Source organism: Lontra canadensis, unplaced genomic scaffold (genome assembly GCF_010015895.1).
Source record: "Lontra canadensis isolate GAN:19392208 unplaced genomic scaffold, GSC_riverotter_1.0 scaffold7, whole genome shotgun sequence".
Taxonomy (NCBI): Eukaryota; Metazoa; Chordata; class Mammalia; order Carnivora; family Mustelidae; genus Lontra; species Lontra canadensis.
The window spans coordinates 24,841,856-24,864,954 of record NW_022631001.1 but is presented as its reverse complement, the minus strand read 5'-3'; the positions used below and the strand labels follow the sequence as shown (position 1 = coordinate 24,864,954).

The 23,099-nt window shown below is 36.7% G+C and overlaps 2 protein-coding genes across 4 annotated transcripts in view; one reads left to right on the top strand and one right to left on the bottom strand.

Annotated features, from left to right (window-relative positions):
- Positions 1-3,912: 3,912 nt before the first annotated feature.
- RAB6A (RAB6A, member RAS oncogene family) overlaps positions 3,913-23,099 on the bottom strand; it is a 107,737-nt gene continuing 88,550 nt past the window's right edge. For all 3 annotated transcript variants that reach the window (XM_032853130.1, XM_032853129.1, XM_032853128.1), the window contains exons 6-8: positions 22,300-22,393; positions 6,220-6,286; positions 3,913-4,840 (exon numbers count right to left, since the gene is read on the bottom strand). In XM_032853130.1, the coding sequence (XP_032709021.1) occupies positions 4,776-4,840; positions 6,220-6,286; positions 22,300-22,393 (226 nt within the window). In that variant the 3' untranslated portion in view covers positions 3,913-4,775. The remainder of the gene's footprint in view (positions 4,841-6,219; positions 6,287-22,299; positions 22,394-23,099) is intronic.
- Positions 8,433-9,041, top strand: LOC116865080 (60S ribosomal protein L17). Its single transcript, XM_032853131.1, has one exon. The coding sequence runs from the start codon at positions 8,459-8,461 to the stop codon at positions 9,011-9,013; it is 555 nt and encodes a 184-aa protein (XP_032709022.1). The 5' UTR covers positions 8,433-8,458; the 3' UTR covers positions 9,014-9,041.

Here is a 23,099-nt window from a genome sequence, read left to right as displayed (position 1 = left end):
CCACAGTAGCTGCATCAGTTTGCATTCCCACCAACAATGCACAAGGTTCCTTTTTCTCCACATCCTTGCCGAAACTTGTTTCTTATATGCAGATTTTTGACTGCAGAGGAGTCAATGCCCCTAAACCTTGCATTGTTCAAGGGTCAACTGTATGTTAAAGCCCTAAATATTCCACAAAAAAATTGTAAGAGCTAATAAAAGAAATTTAGCAAAGTTGCAGGATACAAAATCAACAAAAAAATCAGTTGCATTTCACACACTATCACTGAACAATCCAAAAAGGAAATTAAGAAAAAGATTCCACTTAAAACAGCACCAAAAGGAGTAAAATACTTAGGATTAAACCTAATTACCAACGACGTGAAAGACTTGAATGCTGAAAACTATGACACCACTGAAAGAAATTGAAGATATAAGTAAATGTCATGTGTTATGGTCTGAATGTTTATCTACCTCAAAACTCGTACATGGAAATCTTAATCCCCCAAAGATGGCATTCCTAGGTGGGGTTTGGGAAGGTCCTTAAATCACTAGGGTGGAGTCCTCATAAATGGTATTAGTGACTTAAGAGAGGCTCCAGAGAGATCTCTTGCCCATTCTGCCATGTGAGTATACCACAAGAAGTCTGTGACCCAAAGAAGGTCTCATGACTATGCTGGCACCCTAATTTCATTGGACTTCTGGGCTCCAGAAGTGTAAGCAATAAATACCTGCTGTTTATGAGCTACCCAGTCTGTGGTATTTTCTTAGAGCAGCCCGAAAAGACTGAGACAGAAAAACTGGAACCAAGAAGTGGGACCGCTCCTAAAACAAATACCTAAAAATGTGGAAGAGGCTTTGGAACTGGGTAATGGGCTGAGGTTGGAAGAGTTTGGAGGTGCATGCCAGAAACAGCCTACATTGATTGCGGTGAATGGATTGTTAAGGATAATTCTCCTGATGGCTCAGGAGAAGATAAGAGCTGTAGAGAAAAGTGTCAATCTTGGAGAATACTTGCAGTTGTGACCAAAGTAGTGGTAGAAATATGGAGGGGAAAGGTCATTCTGATGAGGTCTCTGACAGAGAAAAGGCTATCCTTAATATAAGGTGCCCAAGAACTTGGCTGAAATTGTGTTCATGTCCTAGTTTTTTGTAAGGTAGAACTTGTGAATGATGAATTGATATTTGGCTGAAGGAATTTCTAAGCAAAACGTTGAAGGGGTAGCTTGACTTCTCTTGAATGCTTACAGTAAAATGAAAGAGAAAAGTGATTTAAAGGTGGGATTTTTTTTAACTGCAGAATAATTGACATACACTATTATGTTTCAGGTGTACAACATAGTGATTCAACAGTCATATGCATTACAAAATGCTCACCAATGTGGTTACCATCTATCATTATACAAAGTTGTTAAATATTATTGACTATAATTTCCTACCTTATACTTTTCATCCCTGTGAATTATTTTATAACTTAGAGCTTGTATTTTTTTTTGTCTTTTAACATATTTTGTTTTTATTAACATATAATGTATTATTTGCCCCAGGGTTGCAGGTCTGTGAATCATCAGGCTTACACACTTCACAGCACTCAACCATAGTACATACCCTCCCCAATGTCCATAACCCAATTAGTTTGTATTTCTTAATCCAACTATTTTGCCTATCCCCCCCTCTAATAAGTTTGCTCTGCATTTCTATCTACTTCTGTTTTTTATTTGAAGTGTAACTGACATATAGTAATAGTTTCAGAGTATACTTCTCATGATGAACACTAAGTAATGATTCAACAATTCCTAAAGGTGGAATTCTTAATCAAAAGGGAGGCAGAAATTCAAAATTCAGAAAATTCTCAGCCTATCAGTATTGAAAGAATAAGAAAACTAATTTCTGGAGAGAACATGAAGGGTGTGGCCAGATTTCATTAAGATTAGTATGAGACTGCCATCTCACAGAATCTAAGAAATATTCATCAAGACCTGGGGAAACTGGCTGGCCAGTACCTATTCTGTGGACATCTGTACCAATAGTCTGGCCTGTGGCCTCCCTTTCTGTAAGGGAAACAGCTATCTATCATTTGTGCCAAGGCAAGAGTTGGCCCTTTTTCTATAAAGGGCCAGACAGTAAATATTTTTGGCTTTTGGGGCAGTAAGTTCTGTCACAACTACTGAACTCCACCTTTGTACTGAGTTCCAATAAAACTTAATTTAAAACACGTAAAAGGTTGGATTTCGTGGGAGGGCAATAGTTTGCTATCCCTGTCCCTATGCCAAGGTGGGTTAGGAGGAGGCAAAAGCAGAATGTAAACCAGGTTTCTTAATATATTATATTGTTGCCTCCACCAGTGGCCCTGTCTTTCAAGTTGCAGCCACTCTCTTACTCTGAATAGCTGAAACCCCACAGGTTTCTTCTTATTGTTGTTTTGTTATTTTTCTGGATTTCAAGTTCCCTTTACAGTTCTAAGGAGGAAGTAGGAAACTCATGCTAATTTACTACCTTGGCAGGAATAGAAAACCAAGTCAATAATTGTTTTTGTTTGTGTTTTATTTATATATTTTTGGCAGCAAAATTGTTTATTAAAAAAAAATCTGGACTATGAACACACTTCACTGCTTCGGTTGAAGAACCCCAAGCCAAATAAAAGGACCAATATTAAAAAGCAGCATAACTGGTTACTGTTTTAAAGATACATAAAAAGAGTCATACACTACAGTGTAGGAAGACAATCACTCCCATGTCAGAAATCACAACTTCTTCCAAATAAAGAATATGACCCATCTGCCATATTGAATTGATATTTATTTCAGGACATGCCATGTCAAAATAAAACAGAAGAGTCAACCCTTGCCTTTAACAATAATATTGTATTATATAAAAAGCACTTTACAACTCCATCCCATCTTTTAGTATAAGTTACTAGTATGTGGGCTAACGATTATCTGAAAGCATTTCTCTATTCAGACCCATAATCCAAGTGCTCTCTGAATATTATAAGGTGACAATAAGTGGGAATTGGAGAAGGAAGAGGAAAGAGAGGGGAATAAGGTTCTCCCAGTTAAGGGTTTTGTTGCAATGAGGGGATGAAGAAGTATGAATTTTGTTGTCTTTTCATCCTTATACTGTGTTAAGTAATGCTTACAACGTAAATTCAGCAGGCTTTTCCTGAGCTGTAACTCAGAAATTTTCTTCCTGCAAACAATGTATTTACAAATGTGTTTATTAACTTACACAGCAATCTCACAATAACTAGTAAAGATTAAAATGGTGCACTCCTAGTATATTTCTTTACAGTGTTTTAAGGGAAATATATATTGCCATGGTAATGAAGCTCTAAACAGACTGGACAAAACATCTAAAAATTGAAAGTAGTTAAAAAAAAAAAAAGGCAAAGAAATAAATATCACCAAAGAAAAAAGATTAACTGTAGCTTAAATATAAAACTAAATCACTGGTTAATTAACCGAACTATACAGACCTAATAAAAAGCAAAACCAGCCTGAAAGACCCAACATTTAAAAAAAAAAGTTAAAAAATAAGGCATAAATCTGCATAATATTGAGTTTTATTTCCATTCTCTCCTTTCCCTCTTCTATGTATGCTTATCCAGATCTGCCTCTAGGGGCTTATAAGAAAACTGTTTCTATTTTCAATCTGACCTCAAATGTCCTGAGCAAAGTATAGTATTTATTATTTTGTTGAGGATTCTTTTGTTGGTAAACTTTAGATATCATTGTTTTTACTGGTTATTATAGTTCTGATCAAGGTGCCAAGTTTAAATTCTTCCACTGGTTCTTCTTAAGGGAATTTGATTCCTATAGCACCTTGACTGCATAGCATTTTTTGGGGAAAAAAAAAAAAAAAAAAAAGAAAGAAAGAAAGAAAGAAAACCCCAGAGAAATCTATTGCTTACAAAAGTTTTCTTCTCCCCCACTCTTTTTTTAAACAAAGAGAATAACTTTATCTTGACAATTTTTAAAATCCTGGGAGAAATAGTTCACTGGAAGAATTCAGTATTAAAAACATGTTCTGAATAGTGTTACCCTTCTCTCCCAGAGACTAACATGTGAAAGGGTCATCGGTTTTGGTCTGAAACACATTTTACGTTCACTTGACTTAAGTACTCAGTGTATTCATTAGGACTCATTTTGAAGATGCAACAGAACCCGTCTTATCCAAGCACTTGCCTACTCATGATAGCTGAGTTTTGACCTCAAATAAAGTCTAAGTAATTTATATCACTGCTCAATAATATTTTTGGACATCTTGGTCCAAGGCTAGAACAAGTGGTATCGCTAAATTTGAAGGATCCAATGGGCTTGGTCTGATTGCTGCTTTGTCATACCTCATTTGTTTTGATAGAGAGTAAGAACAGGGAATACAGTAAGGGAGAGGTGAGAAAAGCAGAAAGAGATCAAGTTGGTAGGCAAGTGCTGCTATGAACAACTGCTCCTTAACCAAACCACATACTGTTGAAATTTCCATCATTTTGAAGTACATTATCATTAACATTGAAAAGGAAAAAAAAAGTTGAGAAAATGTATCTAATTTTTAAAGTTATCACTGGAGTATGTTGTAATCATTTGGCTTTTTGTAAAATATAAATAATGAAGACACTGAACTTTTTTGTGCTTGTGAAGCTAATAGATCATCTCCACGAGACAGGCAGCAATGATGAATTGCAATACGTTATTACTGAAGGGAAAAGGTTCAAGCCAATATTCACACTGCAGTCAATGAAAGAGTAAGGGGGCCAAAGCAGTGAGCTTCTGGAGAAAAGTTAAAGATGCCACGGGGGATTAGCAGGAGCAGCCTCCTTCACTGACTGGTTGCTCCTGAGGCTTTTCCAGTTTTATGTCAATCACTGAGACAAAAGTTAAGGAGCTATAAATGAGAAAGTACAATTCTAACTCGGCTGAACACTGACAACTCTTGCAAGCCCCTTCCATTCCTATTGGCTACACAGTAGATACAGCCATTATTTCCTATATAGCTAGTTCACTGTATGAGGTGCTCAAATGAAATAAACTTGCCTGTATCTACTAGATGCAACAAGGGTCAGAATAAGGTTAAGCCCTACTCACGGGAATCTGTTCTAAGGAACTTACAGGAGCAAGAAACCATGTAAAAGATGATGCTCCTCATGGGATTATCTATAATGAAAATCTGAAAACAGCCTACAAAAGAATTCTAGCAAAGAGAATTTAATAAATGACGGGACTTCAACTCTGCAGAACATGTTATCCTATTAAAAGTAATTAAGGCAGGGAGCCTGGGTGGCTCAGTGGGTTAAAGCCTCTGCTTTCAGCTCGGGTCATGGTCCCAGGGTCCTGGGATCGAGCCCCGCATCGGGCTCTCTGCTCAGCGGGGAGCCCGCTTCCCCCTCTCTCTACTTGTGATCTGTCAAATAAATAAATAAGATCTTTAAAAAAAAAAAAAGTAATAAAGGCTTAGAAAACAAACATTTAGCAGTGGGGAAAGCTGAACACAAAATGCTATGACTTCTATGGCTTAATAAAAATGCATATGGAGGGACACCTGGGTGGCTCAGTTGGTTAAGCTGCTGCCTTCGGCTCAGGTCATAATCCCAAGGTCCTGGGATCGAGTCCCACATTGGACTCCTTGCTCAGTGGGAAGCCTGTTTCTCTCTCTGCCTCTGCCTGCTTGTGCTCCCTCTCTCTCTCTCTCTGAAGAATAAATAAATAAAATCTTTTAAAAAATGCATATGGAAAAACACTAAAGGTAAATATAAAACAATTAAAATATTAAAATTAAAAATCCTTTAAAATAACTATTATTAGATGTACTTCACTATGTCCTAGTCTTTCTGAAAACAGAGGCCACGATAAACCAGACTGAGTTATTTCCTGCCTATGCCAAGCAGAAAGCTTGAATGTTAGAAAAAGCAAGGGAGGAAAATAAAATATATATTGCAGGGAAAAAGCCTAGAGCCAGCAGGACTCAAAATTAAAGGCAGAGGGCTAGGATTCTAAGTTTCCTGTTCATTAAAAATCAAGCACATAAACACACACCTTCTCATTGATTAACTGTAGTGAACAGCAGGCTGCAAAAGGTAGACCTGAATCACCAGATCTCTTTGCCACAGAAAACCCTGGAGTTTCTACGCTCCTAAGCCATTAATTCCTGGCTGTAAAAGGCAATAGCATAATATTCCTTAGCTAACCAAGTGGAGCTCTAAAGACTAGTTAATAATAAAATTATCTGATGAAACAAAAAGGATACTGTCTTCTCTGCTTCTATCCTGTGTGCTTTCCATTCCAGGCAAAGCCGCTGCAACACGTCGGAAGAGCTGTGGAAAAAAGAAATGTGGTAATTGGAAGGTAAAATTTAGCAAATGGTATCAAGTGAAAGAGGATGACCACTGGGATGGGTAAGTTAAAAGAGCTTCTGGGTTATTTCTCACTTAGACCTTAGCATAATGAAAGCATGTAAAAATGTCTATTTATTTTGTAAGTATGTACTATAGGTTGTATGCCATATACAGAAAGGTATAAAGATATGATCCTTACTTTCCAACTGGTGAGATCAGACATGAACAAACAGCTAAGAAATAAACAGCAAAAATGTCATTTGAGTCATAAAAACATACTCTTAACAACTCAAAGTAAAGACAGAAGATTGCTCATTTAGGAAAACTGTAAGTGGCATTCCTATCTTTTATAAACAGTTTCTAAAGTCACTGAGTATACAGTAAAAGTCAGTCTAGTCAAAATTACCGTGAATAGGGAAAGCATTATGTTGGAGACCAACACACCATCTCTCAAATCCAACACAGATGGCTTTTCCTCCATCAACAGAAAAAGTACCAGTGGAAGTGATGGGCTTGTATCTGAGGTATGATTTATGAAAAATATCTTCAAAAGGAGAATCACACTCAAGCCTGACAAGACGGTCACTTTGAGAGGCATGTGGCAACAGAAACTGAAGGAGCAAGACTCATACCCCCTATTATGTGTCCAATACTAGGTATATACTCACTGGGTAGAATGACAGGTGAAACTGGCTGATTATTTCAATTATTTCTCTTTTTGGCATGCAGTATAAAATTCCTGAAAGTTAAATGCACGTGTGATGTAACTCCCTTGTACTAAATACCTGCTTGTTTGAATCATTGTCTCAGGTTCTCTAGGGACAGAGAATTGAATAAAATGTAGCTTTATAATTCAAGGGAGCTCACAGTCTGGTAAGAGAGACAGATGCAAACAATTTGTTATGTTACAGTGTGGTAAGTGCCATAAACCAAGGAAATACAAAATGATATAAGAACACAGATATAAGAAGGCCCTTCTTAGGACACTGGAAAATATTCTTTAGGTGGTGACACTTCAGTTGGGATTTAAAGGCAGTTTAAAAATTTCACTTGGCGGGCACCTAAGTGGGTCACTGTTAAGCGTCGGCCTTTGGCTCAGGTTTCGATCCCAGGGTCCTGGGACTGAGCCCCATATCAGGCTCCCTGCTCAATGGAGTGCCTGCTTCTCCCTCTCCCTGTCAAATAAATAAATAAAATCTCTAAAAACAAAATTTCACATGGGTGAAAAACATACTATGCAAAAAGTTCTTGGAACTTGAGTGCTTCATATATGTTGCTGAGTTAAAAATGAGAAGGAATAGAAACAATAGAGGATCAGAGATGAAAGACTAGAACTCTACATAATCTGTTCAGGGAAAGGAATATAGAACAGGAGCAAATGTTTATCTGTAGGAATTGCCTGGTGGGGCAGGATTACGGAAGATTTGAGATAAAGTGTAACTGTTTTGGTTCTATAAGTTTTAGTGGCATTTTAGAGGTGTGTCAAAGTTAGTCACTAGCCTCAATATTCTTTTCCCTGTCCTTGAAACTACTAAAATCAGAAATGTGTTGACTATACATTATGGTTAGATGGCTAAGTGTTAAAATTACTGAGGCCAAGGGGCACCTGGGTGGCTCAGTGGGTTAAAGCCTCTGCCTTCGGCTCAGATCATGATCTCAGGGTCCTGGGATCGAGCCCCGCATCAGGCTCTCTGCTCGGCAGAGTCTGCTTCCCTTCCTCTCTCTCTGCCTGCCTCTCTGCCTACTTGTGATCTCCGTCTGTCAAATAAATAAATAAAATCTTTAAAAAAAAAATTACTGAGGCCAAGACTAAGTATCACTATTATAGAGTCAATTTCTGGGATGCACAGTGCCCTTGTATCTCACCCCAAATATATGCCACATTTGTCACTGTTAGACAATCAAATGCCCAAAGCACGGTCAGAGAAAAGCACAAGGTATATTCAAGAATGTTTAGGTAGTCCAGACTGGCTAGAGCACAGAATATGTAACAGGATTATAAAGAAGCTCTCTATATTAAAGGCCAGATGAAGAAAGACCTGTAAAGGATACAAACTTTGTCCTATGGACAAAAGAAGGCATTAAAAACAACAGTTTGCTCTTCCTCTCAGCGGCCAGGGAATTCCTCCCCCTCCCAGGTGACCTCTGAACATGGTTCGCTATTCGCTTGACCCAGAAAACCCTACGAAATCATGCAAGTCAAGAGGTTCAAATCTCCGTGTTCACTTTAAGAACACACGTGAAACTGCCCAGGCCATCAAGGGTATGCATATCCGAAAAGCCACCAAGTATCTGAAAGACGTCACTTTGCAGAAGCAGTGTGTGCCATTCCGTCGCTACAATGGTGGAGTTGGTAGGTGTGCCCAGGCCAAACAGTGGGGCTGGACACAAGGTCGGTGGCCCAAGAAGAGTGCTGAATTTTTACTGCACATGCTTAAAAACGCAGAGAGTAATGCTGAACTTAAGGGTTTAGATGTCGATTCTCTGGTCATTGAGCACATTCAGGTGAACAAAGCCCCCAAGATGCGGCGTAGGACTTACAGGGCTCATGGTCGGATTAACCCATACATGAGCTCTCCCTGCCACATTGAGATGATCCTTACTGAAAAAGAGCAGATTGTTCCTAAACCAGAAGAGGAGGTTGCACAGAAGAAAAAGATATCCCAGAAGAAACTGAAGAAACAAAAACTTATGGCCCGGGAGTAAATTTGCACAGAATAAATGCAAATAAAAAAAAATAAATAAATAAAAAAAAAAAAAAACAGTTTGCATTAGGACTTTTATCAGTGATTCTAGTTCTTTTACTATGGCTACAAAGATCTACAAATTACATATTGAAAGTGCTTTACAGACAGGACAGAATGGCAAAAAGCTAAAAAACTAAAAGGTGAAGTACAAAGTTTATATTCTGGGCAGGCCACTTAGGTGGTGAGGAACTTTATGTTCCTCAGTTTTCTCATCTGTAAAATGGGCTTAAAATAACAGTCTACTTAACTGACTAGATTACTGTGAAAATTTAAGGGAGATCATTAGGTAAACTGCTTAGAACTGATCTGTTATATAGAAAGTCTGTAGTAAACAGTAGCTCTATTTCTACTAAAAACTATTCATATAATAACTCATGGTCCTGTGGGCTAGGGGAACAGAAACTTTTTCCAAACACTATGAAATTCTGGAGTGAATTCTAGGACTGTAACAAATGCCAAGAGGTGTAACACTCTGCTCTGAAGCTATTTAAAACCGGTCAGTCAGAAAGACCTTCAGAAAATACTAGAGCAGAACTGAAATATTCCTTCTTAGGAATATCTAGAAATCTTCCCCAAGATCTCATAGTTTGACTCTGACATGAAATATTTATTAAGCTATTTAAAAGTTCAAAACACACAATCTTTTCAGCTCTTAAGGATATCAAAGTTTATTATAGGCTAGCTTAAAAATGTAACAACATGGTTTATAAAAGTTTTAATGCTTTAAAAAAAGTACATAATGAAAGAAGTCTTTCAGAGATGGTACTGTTATATTCTTACCTGTCTACCTAGTCTCAGAATGTAACACAGTATTTAACGTGTTTCTAGAAGAGTATAAAATTCCAAATCCCAATCAAGAAACTGTAGTACTAAGTACTCCATTATTACAGCTTTGTGACTTCAAGGATATTAATTTCCCTAATCCTTAGATTCTAATAAAAAGGGGGCTACACTTGTGAAGTTCAACTTTTTTTCACCTTTGAAAGTAGTCAGAAACAAGTATTTTAGGAAAGTTTCCTTGAATGGTTATATGTAAAGTCCTTCCCTCTATACCAGTGGTTCTAAATATCTACCACGCATCAACTAAAAGCAAACAAAACCAGATGCTTGGGGCCCACCCACAAAGATTTAACTAACTTGGGGTGGGGCGGGGCCCTTAGTGTTTCACTGAAAGATCTCTGGATGATTCTAATATGCAGCCATGGTTAAAGACCTATGCTGTAACACTAATTTGTAAGAGTGTGAAGTAATCAAAAAAGCTAATACTGAGTGCTTACTTTGTCAGAATCTTCACATTTTCTCATTTTAATCCTCATAGTAACGTGTGAGGAAGATATTAATATCCTCATTTTATAGCCTAGCAGAACTGAGATTTCAAAGTGTTCTTTTTTTCTACTGCCTTATATGGTTTAGTATAAATGGAAGTTTTGTCTATATGGAAAAGCATTGTGGAAAGGCCTGTGTGAAAAAACAGCTAACAATCCTGAGTAAGAGGAATTTGCTTTGTGAAATACTATTACCCATATAAATCACAAACAGAAAAACTTAATCCATTTTCTAGTACTTAAAAATTTTATCTGTAGTTTTAACCAGCGTATTTGAAAAACTTGGTGTTCCCTCAAAATATTTCAATAAGATTAAAGGAATCAATGCCACTAACTTAAACTCAACCCAGGACATCCTAAAATGAGCCAAGTAAAAGCTTTACAAAAAGCAAAGTTCTATCCTTACAGAAATGTATGTAAGACAGGAAGGAAAAGACCCTAGGGGATTAAGATGTTTTAAATAATCATTAGAGGAAAATCCATTTCTTAAAAGCCAATGATACGCTAAGAGAGGCTTCTGCTTCATTAGGAATCACATATGACAAAGACAGGGCCTCCCTTGATCATCCTATCTATATGTAATCTTATTCATTTCTTCAACAAATATACCTCCTTGTGACAACACTGATTTTACATTTCAATAATTTCTGTGGATCTTACTGTCTCTGCAGTATTGGCTAAGCATTTATCATGTATTACCTACCCTTTACTACATAATTTTCATGAGAATGTCACTTTTCTCACTATATTATAAGCTTTTTAGAAATTAAGAATCAGGGGCGCCTGGGTGGCTCAGTGGGTTAAAGCCTCTGCCTTCGGCTCAGGTCATGATCCCAGGGTCCTGGGATCGAGCCCCGCATCGGGCTCTCTGCTCAGCAGGGAGCCTGCTTCCCTTCCTCTCTCTCTCTCCCTGCTTACTTGTGATCTCTGACTGTCAAATAAATAAAATCCTAAAAAAAAAAAAAAAAGCTAAAAAAATATTAAGAATCATATTTTACATAACTTTAAATTCTTCAAAGGAATTACAATGGTCTATAAGACTGTAGGTAATTGACACATGTGAATTAAGGTACAGGATAAAAGTATAAGATGAAGACCTATTATGAGCCAAGAACTACAGCAGACATAGGATATAACGGTATAGAAAAGTCACTATTCCTACCAATGCTTTAAGTACATATGCTTCTCAGCAGGTGTAACACAATTTACACGCACATGCATGTGTGCACAACCCCACTATATGTAAGCTTTCATTGATCTGTTAGGACTGATATACATCAGCTATCACTAATTTTCTTTCAAACAAATCTTTTTCTTCTGACAAGCACTGATAATTTTAGAAGTTAAAGATCAAGAAGTGTTTCTCTTCTTTTCCCATTTGCCAGTACTGTAAAATTAGAGAATATAATAAGAAAGGTGACACCCACATACTTAATACTTCACTAAAAGAATGTGTTAATTCTCAGATGAAAAGTCAAGGGAAGTCTTAACTAATTACCTTTTCATTACCATTTCCTTCAGCAATTTAAACACTATACCACTTTCACAAAAGAAAGCAGTATTACTGCATTTTTTAAAGCAGAAAAATAAGGGTTAAAATATTTACCACAGGCTATTTTCTTTTACACTTGATCTTAGCCAAAAGGTCGAGAAGCAACAGGCTATTTTTTTAAAAAGATTTATTTTAGAGAAAGAATGCAGGAGAGGTAGAGAAAGGAGAGACTCCTCAAGCAGATTCCCTGGTAAGTACAGAGCCCAACATGGGGTTTGACCAAGGGTTAGATACTTAACCAACTGAGCCACCAAGGTGCCTGCATAAGCTATTTTTCTATGAAATATTGAATGTAATGAAAAATATTACTTAAATAGCCTATATGACATAAATGATCATGCTAGGTATTATTATTTATTATAGTTCTAGCCCTCATAGTACTTTTATTTAAAAAAAAAAACTATAACAATATTTTTAAAGACATAAACAGGGTTTTAGAGTTAAGTGCTTATACAAGGTTAAAGAGCAGAGGGGTGAAGCATAGAACATTTTTAAATAAGAAAAATTAGCAGTATTGGTCAGGAATAAATTTGTTTTATTTTAAGCCAAAATTTTAGGCATTAAGGCCCAATCACCTGAACCACAGTCAGACATTAATGATGCACCATTAATGAAATTTCTCCTAGAATTGTTTAAAAAGTACACAGAATAATAGAGGAAGTCCATTTTCAGCTTTTATTATGTGTATTATACTCCAGTATACAAGGTAGTAGGGAGAAGGAATCCAATTGGCAAATTAGCAGAAAGCTAGAAAACATCTCTATATGTGGAAAATACAACTAGATGGTACCTTTAATACAAATAAACACATCTATACAAAAAGACTACCATATAATTTCCAGTGAAAGCACATGATGATTTTCTCAAATAAAATTAGTACAACGCACAATCAGAAGTAATTGTGCTTTGCAAACATACGGCTGAACAAACACACACAATGCTTACTTTAACAGGCATGTAAGATTGTGATTCCCAATGTTTTTCAAGACAGTGACTGGACTGTAATATTTACCTGGTAAATTTCTAAATACAAGTACCATTTCTGAATTGTGACTGACCTACAACAAAAATCTCAGAAGGGGTCAGTGATTATTTCTTCACAATAATTTCTGTTAATATGTATTACTTATTGACTATATAATTTAAGTAAAAAAATCCACTTATTTTGATGATAAATAACATACAGAAAAACCTAACTATGTACATGCTAAATAGTCTCAGTTGTTACATTTATCAGATATTTTAAGTTTTACCTCCCATAAGTTTATTTATTTATTTATTTTTTAAGATTTTATTTATTTGACAGACAGAGATCACAGGTAGGCAGAGAGGCAGGCAGAGAGAGAGACGGGAAGAAGCAGGCTCCCCGCGGAGCAGAGAGCCCGATGTGGGGCTCGATCCCAGGACCCTGGGATCATGACCTGAGCTGAAGGCAGAGGCTTTAACCCACTGAAAGGGAGAGAGATCTCCAGTACTCCCCAGTGAGCAAGGAGCCAGACATAGGGCTCAATCTCACAACCCTGAGATCACGACCTAAGCCGAAATCAAGAGTCCATTTCTTAACCAACTGAGCCACCCAGGCGCCCCTACCCCCCATAAGTTTAATATCACCTCCAGTTTGGGTAATTGCAGACTAACTTGTATAGGACTAACACTCTTGAAGATGGCAATTATTAACTCTGGAAAACTAAAAAAACAATTTTTCGAAGGCTCTCAAGAGCAACATTAGGGAGAATTCAACCCTGGGAAGAAGGGAACCCACATTCATTGGGTGAGATCCATGTTTATAAAGGTGTTCCCAAGAGCCATTCTTAGCCTGTGCAATATGAGGTGGCCAGAAGTCATGCAGAAAACTAGAGTGTTTAAGTTTTGCAGTGTCAGTGGACTGCTAGTGTGGCTGGATTGAGGAAGGAAATAACTAAGGAGGAAGCCAAAAGGAGGAACCTTAAATTCTACACATAAATTTCCTGCAAATCTCAGGTGACTCTTGAATGGTACATATGTAGGAGAGACTGCAAGAAGCCCATCTGAAAGCAATAGCTAGAAGGCTGGAAGAAATGAGCAGAAATTTTAGTTACTATCTGCTCCAGGGATACATTTTAAAACACTTTAGAGTCTGAATCAAACCAAGTCAGAAAAGTTTGATAGATACCTCGGGCCTCCTACAAATCCACCGAAACAAAACATAACATCAAGACTCCACAAATTCAAGGTGATCAGCCAGCAATGTAACAACCTGCCATAATAAAACTCAGCATTCTGCAGAGAACAATAACAGAAACCAGAGACTCTATGTATTGTAGATAATGCTGAGCATACAACCAAAAATGACTAGACACACGAAGAAACAGGAAAATTTACCTGGTGGCAAGAGAAAAACAGCCAATAGAAACAGACTCAGAGATGACTCAGATGTTGGATTAGTTTACAACAATTTTAAGGCAACTATTATCAATATGTTCAAGAACTTGAAGGTAACAATTCCACAATGATGAGATGAGGTACTCCAACACAGAAATAGAAACTTAAAGAAATAAAGGAAAAATCTAGGACTGAGTACAGTATCCGAAATTTTTAATTCACTGGATGGACTTAATAGCAGTTTGGATATAGGAGAAAAGGGCTACTGAACCTGAAGACACATCAGTAATATTATCCAATCTTAAAAAGAGTACAGAAAGGATAAAAAATAATAGGCAAAGCTTCAGGGACTAGTAGGACAATATCAAGCCATTTAAAAGATGTGCCACTGGAATTCCAGAAGAAGAGGAAAAAAGAAAATGAGAAAGGAAAAATACTTTAAGATAACACATTACAGGGGTGCGTGGGTGGCTCAGTGGCTTAAAGCCTCTGCCTTCAGCTCAGGTCATAATCCCAGGGTCCTGGGATCGAGCCCCACATCAGGCTCTCTGCTCAACGGGGAGCCTGCTCCGCCCCCCCCACCTACTTCTCTGCCTACTTGTGATCTCTGTCAGATAAATAAATAAAATCTTAAAAAAAAAATAAAGAGAACATATTACATGCAAAGAACATACAAATTAGAGCTCACTTCTCACTAGAAACAATGGAAGCCAGAAGACAATGAAGTGTATCTTTACAGTATTGGAAGAAAAATATCTGTCAACCACAAATTCAAAAACAAAAACATTCTTCAAAAATTATTCTTCAAATGGTCTTTTGGGCTACATGAAAGCTGGGCAAATTCATCACTAGGAGATGCCAATAAGAAACAATAAAGTTATTTAGGCTAAAGGGAAATAATACCAGATGATATGCCTATCTGTAAGAAGAAATGAAGAGCACTGGAAATGGTAAATATATAGGTAAACAGAAAAAGCTGTCCTTTTCCTTCTCTTAATTACTGTTTAAAGCAAAAATTAAAATATCTATTAGAGGATTCACAATGTATATAAATACAAAGTATGTCACAACAATAACACAAAGCAAAAGTGCACAGGTACAAAGGATGAAATAATATATTAACTCTAGTTTAATCTGTCGAGCAACCACTAACAAGTTATGAGGTTTAGCTAAAAAGAGGAGTTAAAATACAATATAAAAATATTTGATTAAACTGGGGCGCCTGGGTGGCTCAGGTCATGGTCTCAGGGTCCTGGGATCGAGCCCCGCATTGGGCTCTCTGCTCAGCAAGGAGCCTGCTTCCCTTCCTCTCTGTCTACTTGTGATCTCTCTCTGTCAAATAAATAAATAAAATCTTTAAAAAAAAATATTTGATTAAACTTTTAAAAATGACAGACAAGCAGATAACAAAAAGCAAATGACAGATATGAACCCAACTGCATTAATAATTACATTAAATCTAAAAAAAAAATCCCAAACATCCCAAATAGAAAGCAAAGATTTTTTAGACTGGATTTTAAATAACAGTGAGATCCAACTAAATGCCAATCCAACAGTAACCTACTTTACAACGAAAAAGATATACCATGCAAACAATAACCAATAAGAGAACTGGTATGGCTATTTTAAGATCAGATAAAGACTTGGAGACAAGGAGTATTATTAGAAAAAAAAGAACTTTTCTTAACACTAAAAACAAAACACACAAAAAAACAATGCATTAGGAAAACAATAATAATCCTAATTACATATGCACTCAATAACAGAATTTCCAAATAGGAAGTAAAGCTGACAGAACTAAATGGCAAAACAGGCAAATACAAATGTTGTTGTAAATTTGAATACCTCCCTTCTCAGTAACTGACAGACTACAGACAAAAAATTAGTAAGACTATGTAAGTTATGAACAATGCTATCAATTGTCTTGATATAACTGATACTTATAAAATATTATACCTAACAACTATACAAGAACATTATTTTCCAGTTATGTCTTATGTCTGATTCACTAAGACAGACCATATGCTAGGCCATAACACAAATCTCAATAAATTATGAATGACTAAAATGTTACATGGTATAGTCTATGACCACAACAGAATTAAATCAGAAGCTGTAACAGTAAGGGATCTAGAAATGCCCCAATTATTTGGAAATTATTTCTCTATCTTCACTGATGTAGTCCTTACATCTACATCAACATTTATCAAAATTCATCTAAATGTAAACTTAAGATGTGTACATTTCACTGTACGTAAATGTTTACCCCAATAATTAATGGGAAATAAAGTTCAATGTATGTTTAGCTGAATTCAAAGAAACTCAAGGGGCAGGAGTATCCACATCTAAATTGCAGTGAAAATACAGAAGTATAATACCTCATGTAACCTAGATTCTCTAAGCTTGTTCCATGTCTTGGAAAATTCTTTTTTTTTTTTTAATTTTTAAAAGATTTTATTTATTATTTGTCAGAGAGAGAGAGAGAGAGAGAGAGAGAGCACACACAAGCAGACAGAGTGGCAGGCAGAGGCAGAGAGAGAAGCAGGCTCCCCGCCAAGCAAGGAGCCCGATGCGGGACTCGATCCCAGGACCCTGGGATCACGACCTGAGCTGAAGACAGCGGCTTAACCCACTGAGCCACCCAGGCGTCCCATGTCTTGGAAAATTCTTAAGATCAAGTCAACCTCATTAAACAGATTTTTTTCTTACAGCATAACATGGCAGCTCTAAGTATCTGCTCAAAAAATACAGCATATTATTCTTCCATTCAATAAACATTAATGAGTTCAGTATGATAGGAGGCAGAAGTAACAAAAAAATTTCTATATTAAAAGAAAGAAGGGGTGCTACTTCAATAATTAGGAAAGGCATTTGATCTACACTTGATTATGTCTGAACCAAGTTTTTAATTACAAATAACAGAGAAGAAACAGTATTTTGGAAGAGGGACAGTAACACAATGGAAATATGGGAACACAGTAAACCTGGGGGACTTTAAGCAGTGTAGTACACTGTGTAGTGTACAGTGGCTGAATATCAAGACTTTGAGCAGCAGGGCATAGCATACTAAGGACTTGGTTTAAAATTCAGCATAAAATTCACAAGTAACCTAGGGTGCCTGGGTGGCTCAGTTGGTTAAGCGACTGCCTTCAGCTCATGTCATGATCCCAGAGTCCTGGGATCGAGTCCCACATCGGGCTCCCTGCTCCTTGGAGAGTCTGCTTCTCCCTCTGACTTTCTCCCCTCTCATGCTCTCTCTCAAATAAATAAATAAAATCTTAAAAAAAAAAAATTCACAAGTAACCTGATTAAATCTGCCATTTAAAAAAAATATTTTATTTATTTATTTGACACAGATAGATTTATTTATTTATTTGACAAGTAGGCAGAGAGGCAGGCAGAAAAGAGGGAGAAGCAGACTTCCTGCTGAGCAGAGAGCCTGATCTGGGACTTGATCCCAGGACCCTGAGACCATGGCCTGAGCTGAAGGCAGAGGCTTAACCCTCTGAGCCACCCAGGCGCCCCTAAATCTGCATTTTAAAATAATCAATAATAGCGGAATAGAGGGTAATCTAAAGTGGGGTAAGATTTAAGGCAGGTATCAGTTAATAAGCTATGGCAGCAGGCAAGCAACAGACAAAAGGGCCTTTATATAGCAGAATCAACAAAAGTAGGTATCTTTAAAAAAACAAAACAAAACTTTTTTTTGACAGAGAGAGATAAGAAAGAGAGCACACAAGCAGAGGGAAGAGCAGAGGGAGAGGGAGAGGGAGAAGCAGAATCCTTGCTGAACAGGGAGCCCGACATGTGGCTCAATCCCAAGATCCCAGGATCATAATGGGAGATGGACACCCAACCAAATGAACCACCCAGGCGCCCCTTATGAAGACATATTTTGGCACTGGAATATGTAATATTTAATTCCTCATGTACAAATTTGGATTCTACCTAAGACTGAGCCTCTTAAATGTAGGGATTAGAGAATTAATACATATCTGAACAATTATCAAACTGAACAGATTTGACATACTTGCTCAATCATATCTGTGGCTTATCAGGTCTTTTTACAGAGTATAGTTTGCATAAGAAATCCTGAGATTCTTATTAAAAATGTAGATTTTCAGGGCGCCTGGTTGGCTCAGTGGGTTAAGCCTCTGCCTTCAGCTCAGGTCATGGTCTCAGGGTCCTGGGATCGAGGCCCGCACCGGGCTCTCTGCTCAGCAGGGAGCTTGCTTCCTCCTCTTTCTCTGCCTGCCTCTCTGCCTACTTGTGATCTCTCTCTCTCTGTCAAATAAATAAATAAAATCTTTAAAAAAATAAGAAAAATAAAAAAATAAAATAAAAATGTAGATTTTCAGGGTACTAACCTAGCCTTACTGAATCATTATCCAGAAGCAGTGCCCCAGGAACCCATTATTTTATATAAGTTCTAGGTAACTATTATGCACATTAAAGTTTAAAATCATTAAGCAATTCTCGGGGCACCTGGGTGGCTCAGTGGGTTAAAGCCTCTGCCTTTGGCTCAGGTCATGATCTTAGCGTCCTGGGATCGAGCCCCACATTGGGCTCTCTGCTCAGCAGGGAGCCTGCTTCCTCCTCCCTCTCTGCCTGCCTCTCTGCCTACTTGTGATCTCTGTCTGTCAAATAAATAAATAAAATCTTTTAAAAAAACAAAAACAAAAAAAAATTCATTAAGCAATTCTCTAATCCTAGGAGATCTTCCTGGGGACATCTGCCATTCTAAAAACGTCTGTCCTTTCTTACCTTTGTTTGGATATCAGGTACTATATTTTCTACCAGAGATAGGATGGAGGAAAAACACATTCCTAATCTCAACAGTAAGTAAGCTGTATGAGTTTCAAAAATACCTGTCTTAGGAAAAACTTCTGTCACCAATTTCCCCCCCACTGCCAAAGCTTCCAATGGCATGATAAACGTTAGATTTGCAAAATAAGCACTGAACTCAAACCACACAAGGTACACTGTCCAGAGTTAGGAACTTTAGGAACTGGACAGTGGTTATTTTGTAGATTTGATTTAGATTTCATTTAGGAAAATTTGAGTTTTTCCATATACCTAATATATCAAGTGATATCAAAGGGAATGGTTTTGTTTGTTGTTGTTGTTGTTTTCCCTTAATGCTGGGGTGATTTATAGTGCAACTAAAAGAAAAAAATTTTCTTCCATTTCTAGTCACTTAAATAATTTTTAAAATGATACCCTATTTGTTTAGTTTTTAAGCTCCTTTATAAAAACAAACTCAAAAAAAATTTTTTTTAATTAAAAAACAAACAAAAAAACACAGGGGTGCCTGGGTGGCTCAGTGGGTTAAAGCCTCTGCCTTCGGCTCAGGTGATGATCTCAGGGTCCTGGGATCAAGCCCCGCATCGCATCGGGCTCTCTGCTCAGCAGGGAGCCTGCTTCCCCCTCTCTCTCTGCCTGCCTCTCTGTGTACTTGTGATCTCTCTCTCTCTCTCTGTGTCAAATAAATAAATGAAATCTTTAAAAAAAACCCAAAAAACAAAAAAACAAAAAAAAACCCCCACAAATTCAAGGAATAGCCAACCCATAATAAGTAATGTGGTGTATTTCTTAGCTAATATTTAAAATTAGTAATTTTCCCACATGATAGAAATATATTCCATAAGATTAATCACTGACAAAGGGGAAGATTTTAACCTATTATTTAAATGTACTTATTAACATAAGATTTAAATTCTTTTCTTGGTTTCATTCTCTCAATTGATAGGGGGAAGAGGCCATGTGTCCAGAATTTTTGTCTTTTTTTTGGGGGGGGGGGTAAGGTTTTATTTACTTATTTGAGAGAGAAAGAAAGCATGAGCAAGGGGAGGGGCAGAGAGAGGGAGAAGCAGACTCTCTGCTGAGCAGGGAGCCTGATGTGAGACTCAACCCCAGGACCTTGGCTTCATGACTTGAGCTGAAGACAGATGCTTAACCAACTGAAGCATCTAGGTGCCCTCAGGATTTCTTTCTTAACAAAATTACATAAGATGGCAAAGCGAAGCTCTATAAATATTGAAATAAAATTCTAATATACTATCGTACTCTCTATAAAGTAGAAAGTAATGGTTTTTGTGAGTTAAGAAAGAAGCTACAAAAAAAAATTAAAAGGCAGCTCTATTCCAAAAATTGAAAACAGTAATTTTGATCATATTAATATTTAAAAGATAATAAAATCAAGTCCCAACAGAATCAGGAACTTCACCAAAAATCACATGTTCAGACATATCATCTAAATAAAGAAAAATAATAAAATAGCAAATAGGTTTTGAATTCAGGGTAGGGCTAATTTAAAAGAATTCCCTCTTCATTATCACTGGCTTGCTGTTATCTATTTGTATGGATCAGGGCTTTTAGAAAAAATTATGTGCCTACTGCTAAAAAAGTTTTAAAATCAGATTGTGGTAATGGTTGCACAATGCTTTACATCTACTAAAAAAATCTCCTGAGTTGTATATTTAAAACAAGTGAATTTTGTGGTATGGAAATTATGCTTCAATAAAGCTGTTAAAAAAATTATATGTGTTTATAAAATATAGCAAATGAATGCCAAATCTCATTTTCTCAACATCCCAAGAGTTATCTTAACTTAGAAGCAATTAAATGTCATGAAGATACTAGGTATCACTAGTGACCACTGTATGCTGATGATCTGAGACTTCCGAACCTGTGAGACTACTCAGAGTCAGATGTAGGGGGCCATAGTTTAGACATTAATCCAGACTGAAAAACATCTCAGAAGGCCATAATTTGACATATAATATGCAACTAGTTCATTCATATCCATATCAAAATGTCATTATTAGATGAAAGCTAGATGAAGTTACCCACTGCTTTGTCCTTGAACAGTGATAATAATTGTGCTAACACTTCTGTTACTCAAGTTTTTTAACTATCTGTGGTTCCTATGAGTTCATGAGTTCATTTACTTATCATTTTCTAAATTCCACAGACATTGTAGGTCCTGGGAATATATAATTTTGATGGGAGAAATATTTCCAACATAATGTGGTAAGTTCCAGGACAATGGTTTCACAAGGGTCAGAGGTCCGAGAAAACAAAGAAAAGTACCATTTATTAATGGTAAATAAAATAGCCTACAGGTATGGTATGGTAGAGAATGTCAACAAAAATTTCTTTGAAGAACTAACATCTAAACTGAAACTTGAAAGGATGAGTAAGTATCAGTCAGGAAAGGAGAAAGTGAGTATTCTAAGCAAAGAGAACAACAGCATGAACAAAGATTTAGAGGCATGAAACCATATACTACAGGGAGGGAATCAGTGACAGTACGAAGTTACTTACATTATTTCAAGGCAACGAGATATGGGAAAGAAAGTGAAAACAATATAAAGAATTTTTCATAAAAGTCAACTTACTCGGGTTAAACGATTTTATTTTAACCTTCTACTGATCACTTAGAAATGAAAAAACTACTTATTGGTTTGAAAATCCTATAAATCTGGGACCACTACTCTAACTTATAGAAAACCGTTTGATAATGTGAGGTGCCCCCCCATTTTCCAGCTCCCCCAAAACATTCCTTTATAAACACTGTTAGAACAATAGCAGGTTACTAAGGATGAAGTAACCAGAATATACTTTCACAACTACAATCAAAATATCACTCCCGACAGCAAATACTTGCTTTCTTTTATCATTAAACCCTTAAAAATAGAAAAGAAATTTTTTTTTAATTTACCTTAAAACAATCCAGTAGGGATATAGTGAGGGTAGGGTAAGTTTACAACCTTGCAATCATAATGAAAATAGTTGTCCTGTGCACAATCTTAAATTTGTCAACCCTTTTCTCCTTTTCCAAAATCTATGCCACATTTGTATTTTTTCACTGGGTAATATGTTGCTAGTTCATGAGACCTGCTGTTCCCAACTAGAAGAAAATCTTATAGCAGGGATACTCACACAATTATTTCATAATAGTTTTTCAATTTGATAACCTCAACCCAATACTCCAAGATCACTTACCTGTTTAACATTGTAACCTGCTTTTGCACTTGTTTCAATAAACATAACATTCAGCTCTTTGGCTTTCCTTTCTCCTTCCTCAATTGATACTTGCCTGTAAAAAAAATTTTAAAGATAAATTCTTCTTTTTGCAAAACTGATATTATAAAGATGATAAACAAGATTCTGAAAAGAACTTTTCTTGACGGGGTGCTAGTTAACAGGTGAGACTAGTTTGAAGATTCATTAAGCTGCAGTACACTTAAAATTTGTGCACTTCAGTGTATATGTTATACGTAACTAAACAATTTTTTAAAAAGGAATTTTTTTAGTGATTTGCTTTTACTTGGCAGGGCTCATCCTATAATTTTTTTTTTTTAAGATTTTATTTATTTATTTGAGAGAGGGAGAGAGAGCATGAGAAGGGAGAAGCAGACTCCCCAAGGAGCTGGGAGCCTGATGTGGGACTCAATCCCAGAACTCCAGGATCATGACCTGAGCTGAAGGCAGTGGCTTAACCAACTGAGCCACCCAGGCATCCCAATTTTTTTTGTTTTTAAAAACTTAATATCTGGCTATTTTATGTTCATATTAGATCATAATAATTTAGCCTTATGATTAAAAACTTCAGGTAAAAAAGTTTTTCATGACCAATTTGTCAATCTGCTACTATAATTTACATAACCACTCCCAAATTGTTAAAAATGTTTTTTCCAAATTTTATACTACTGTGAAAATGCTACTATAAACTTCTTGACATAATATTTTGTGCACTGTGGGTCATTTCTTCAGGATGGATTTTGTGGATTTCTCTAAGTGGA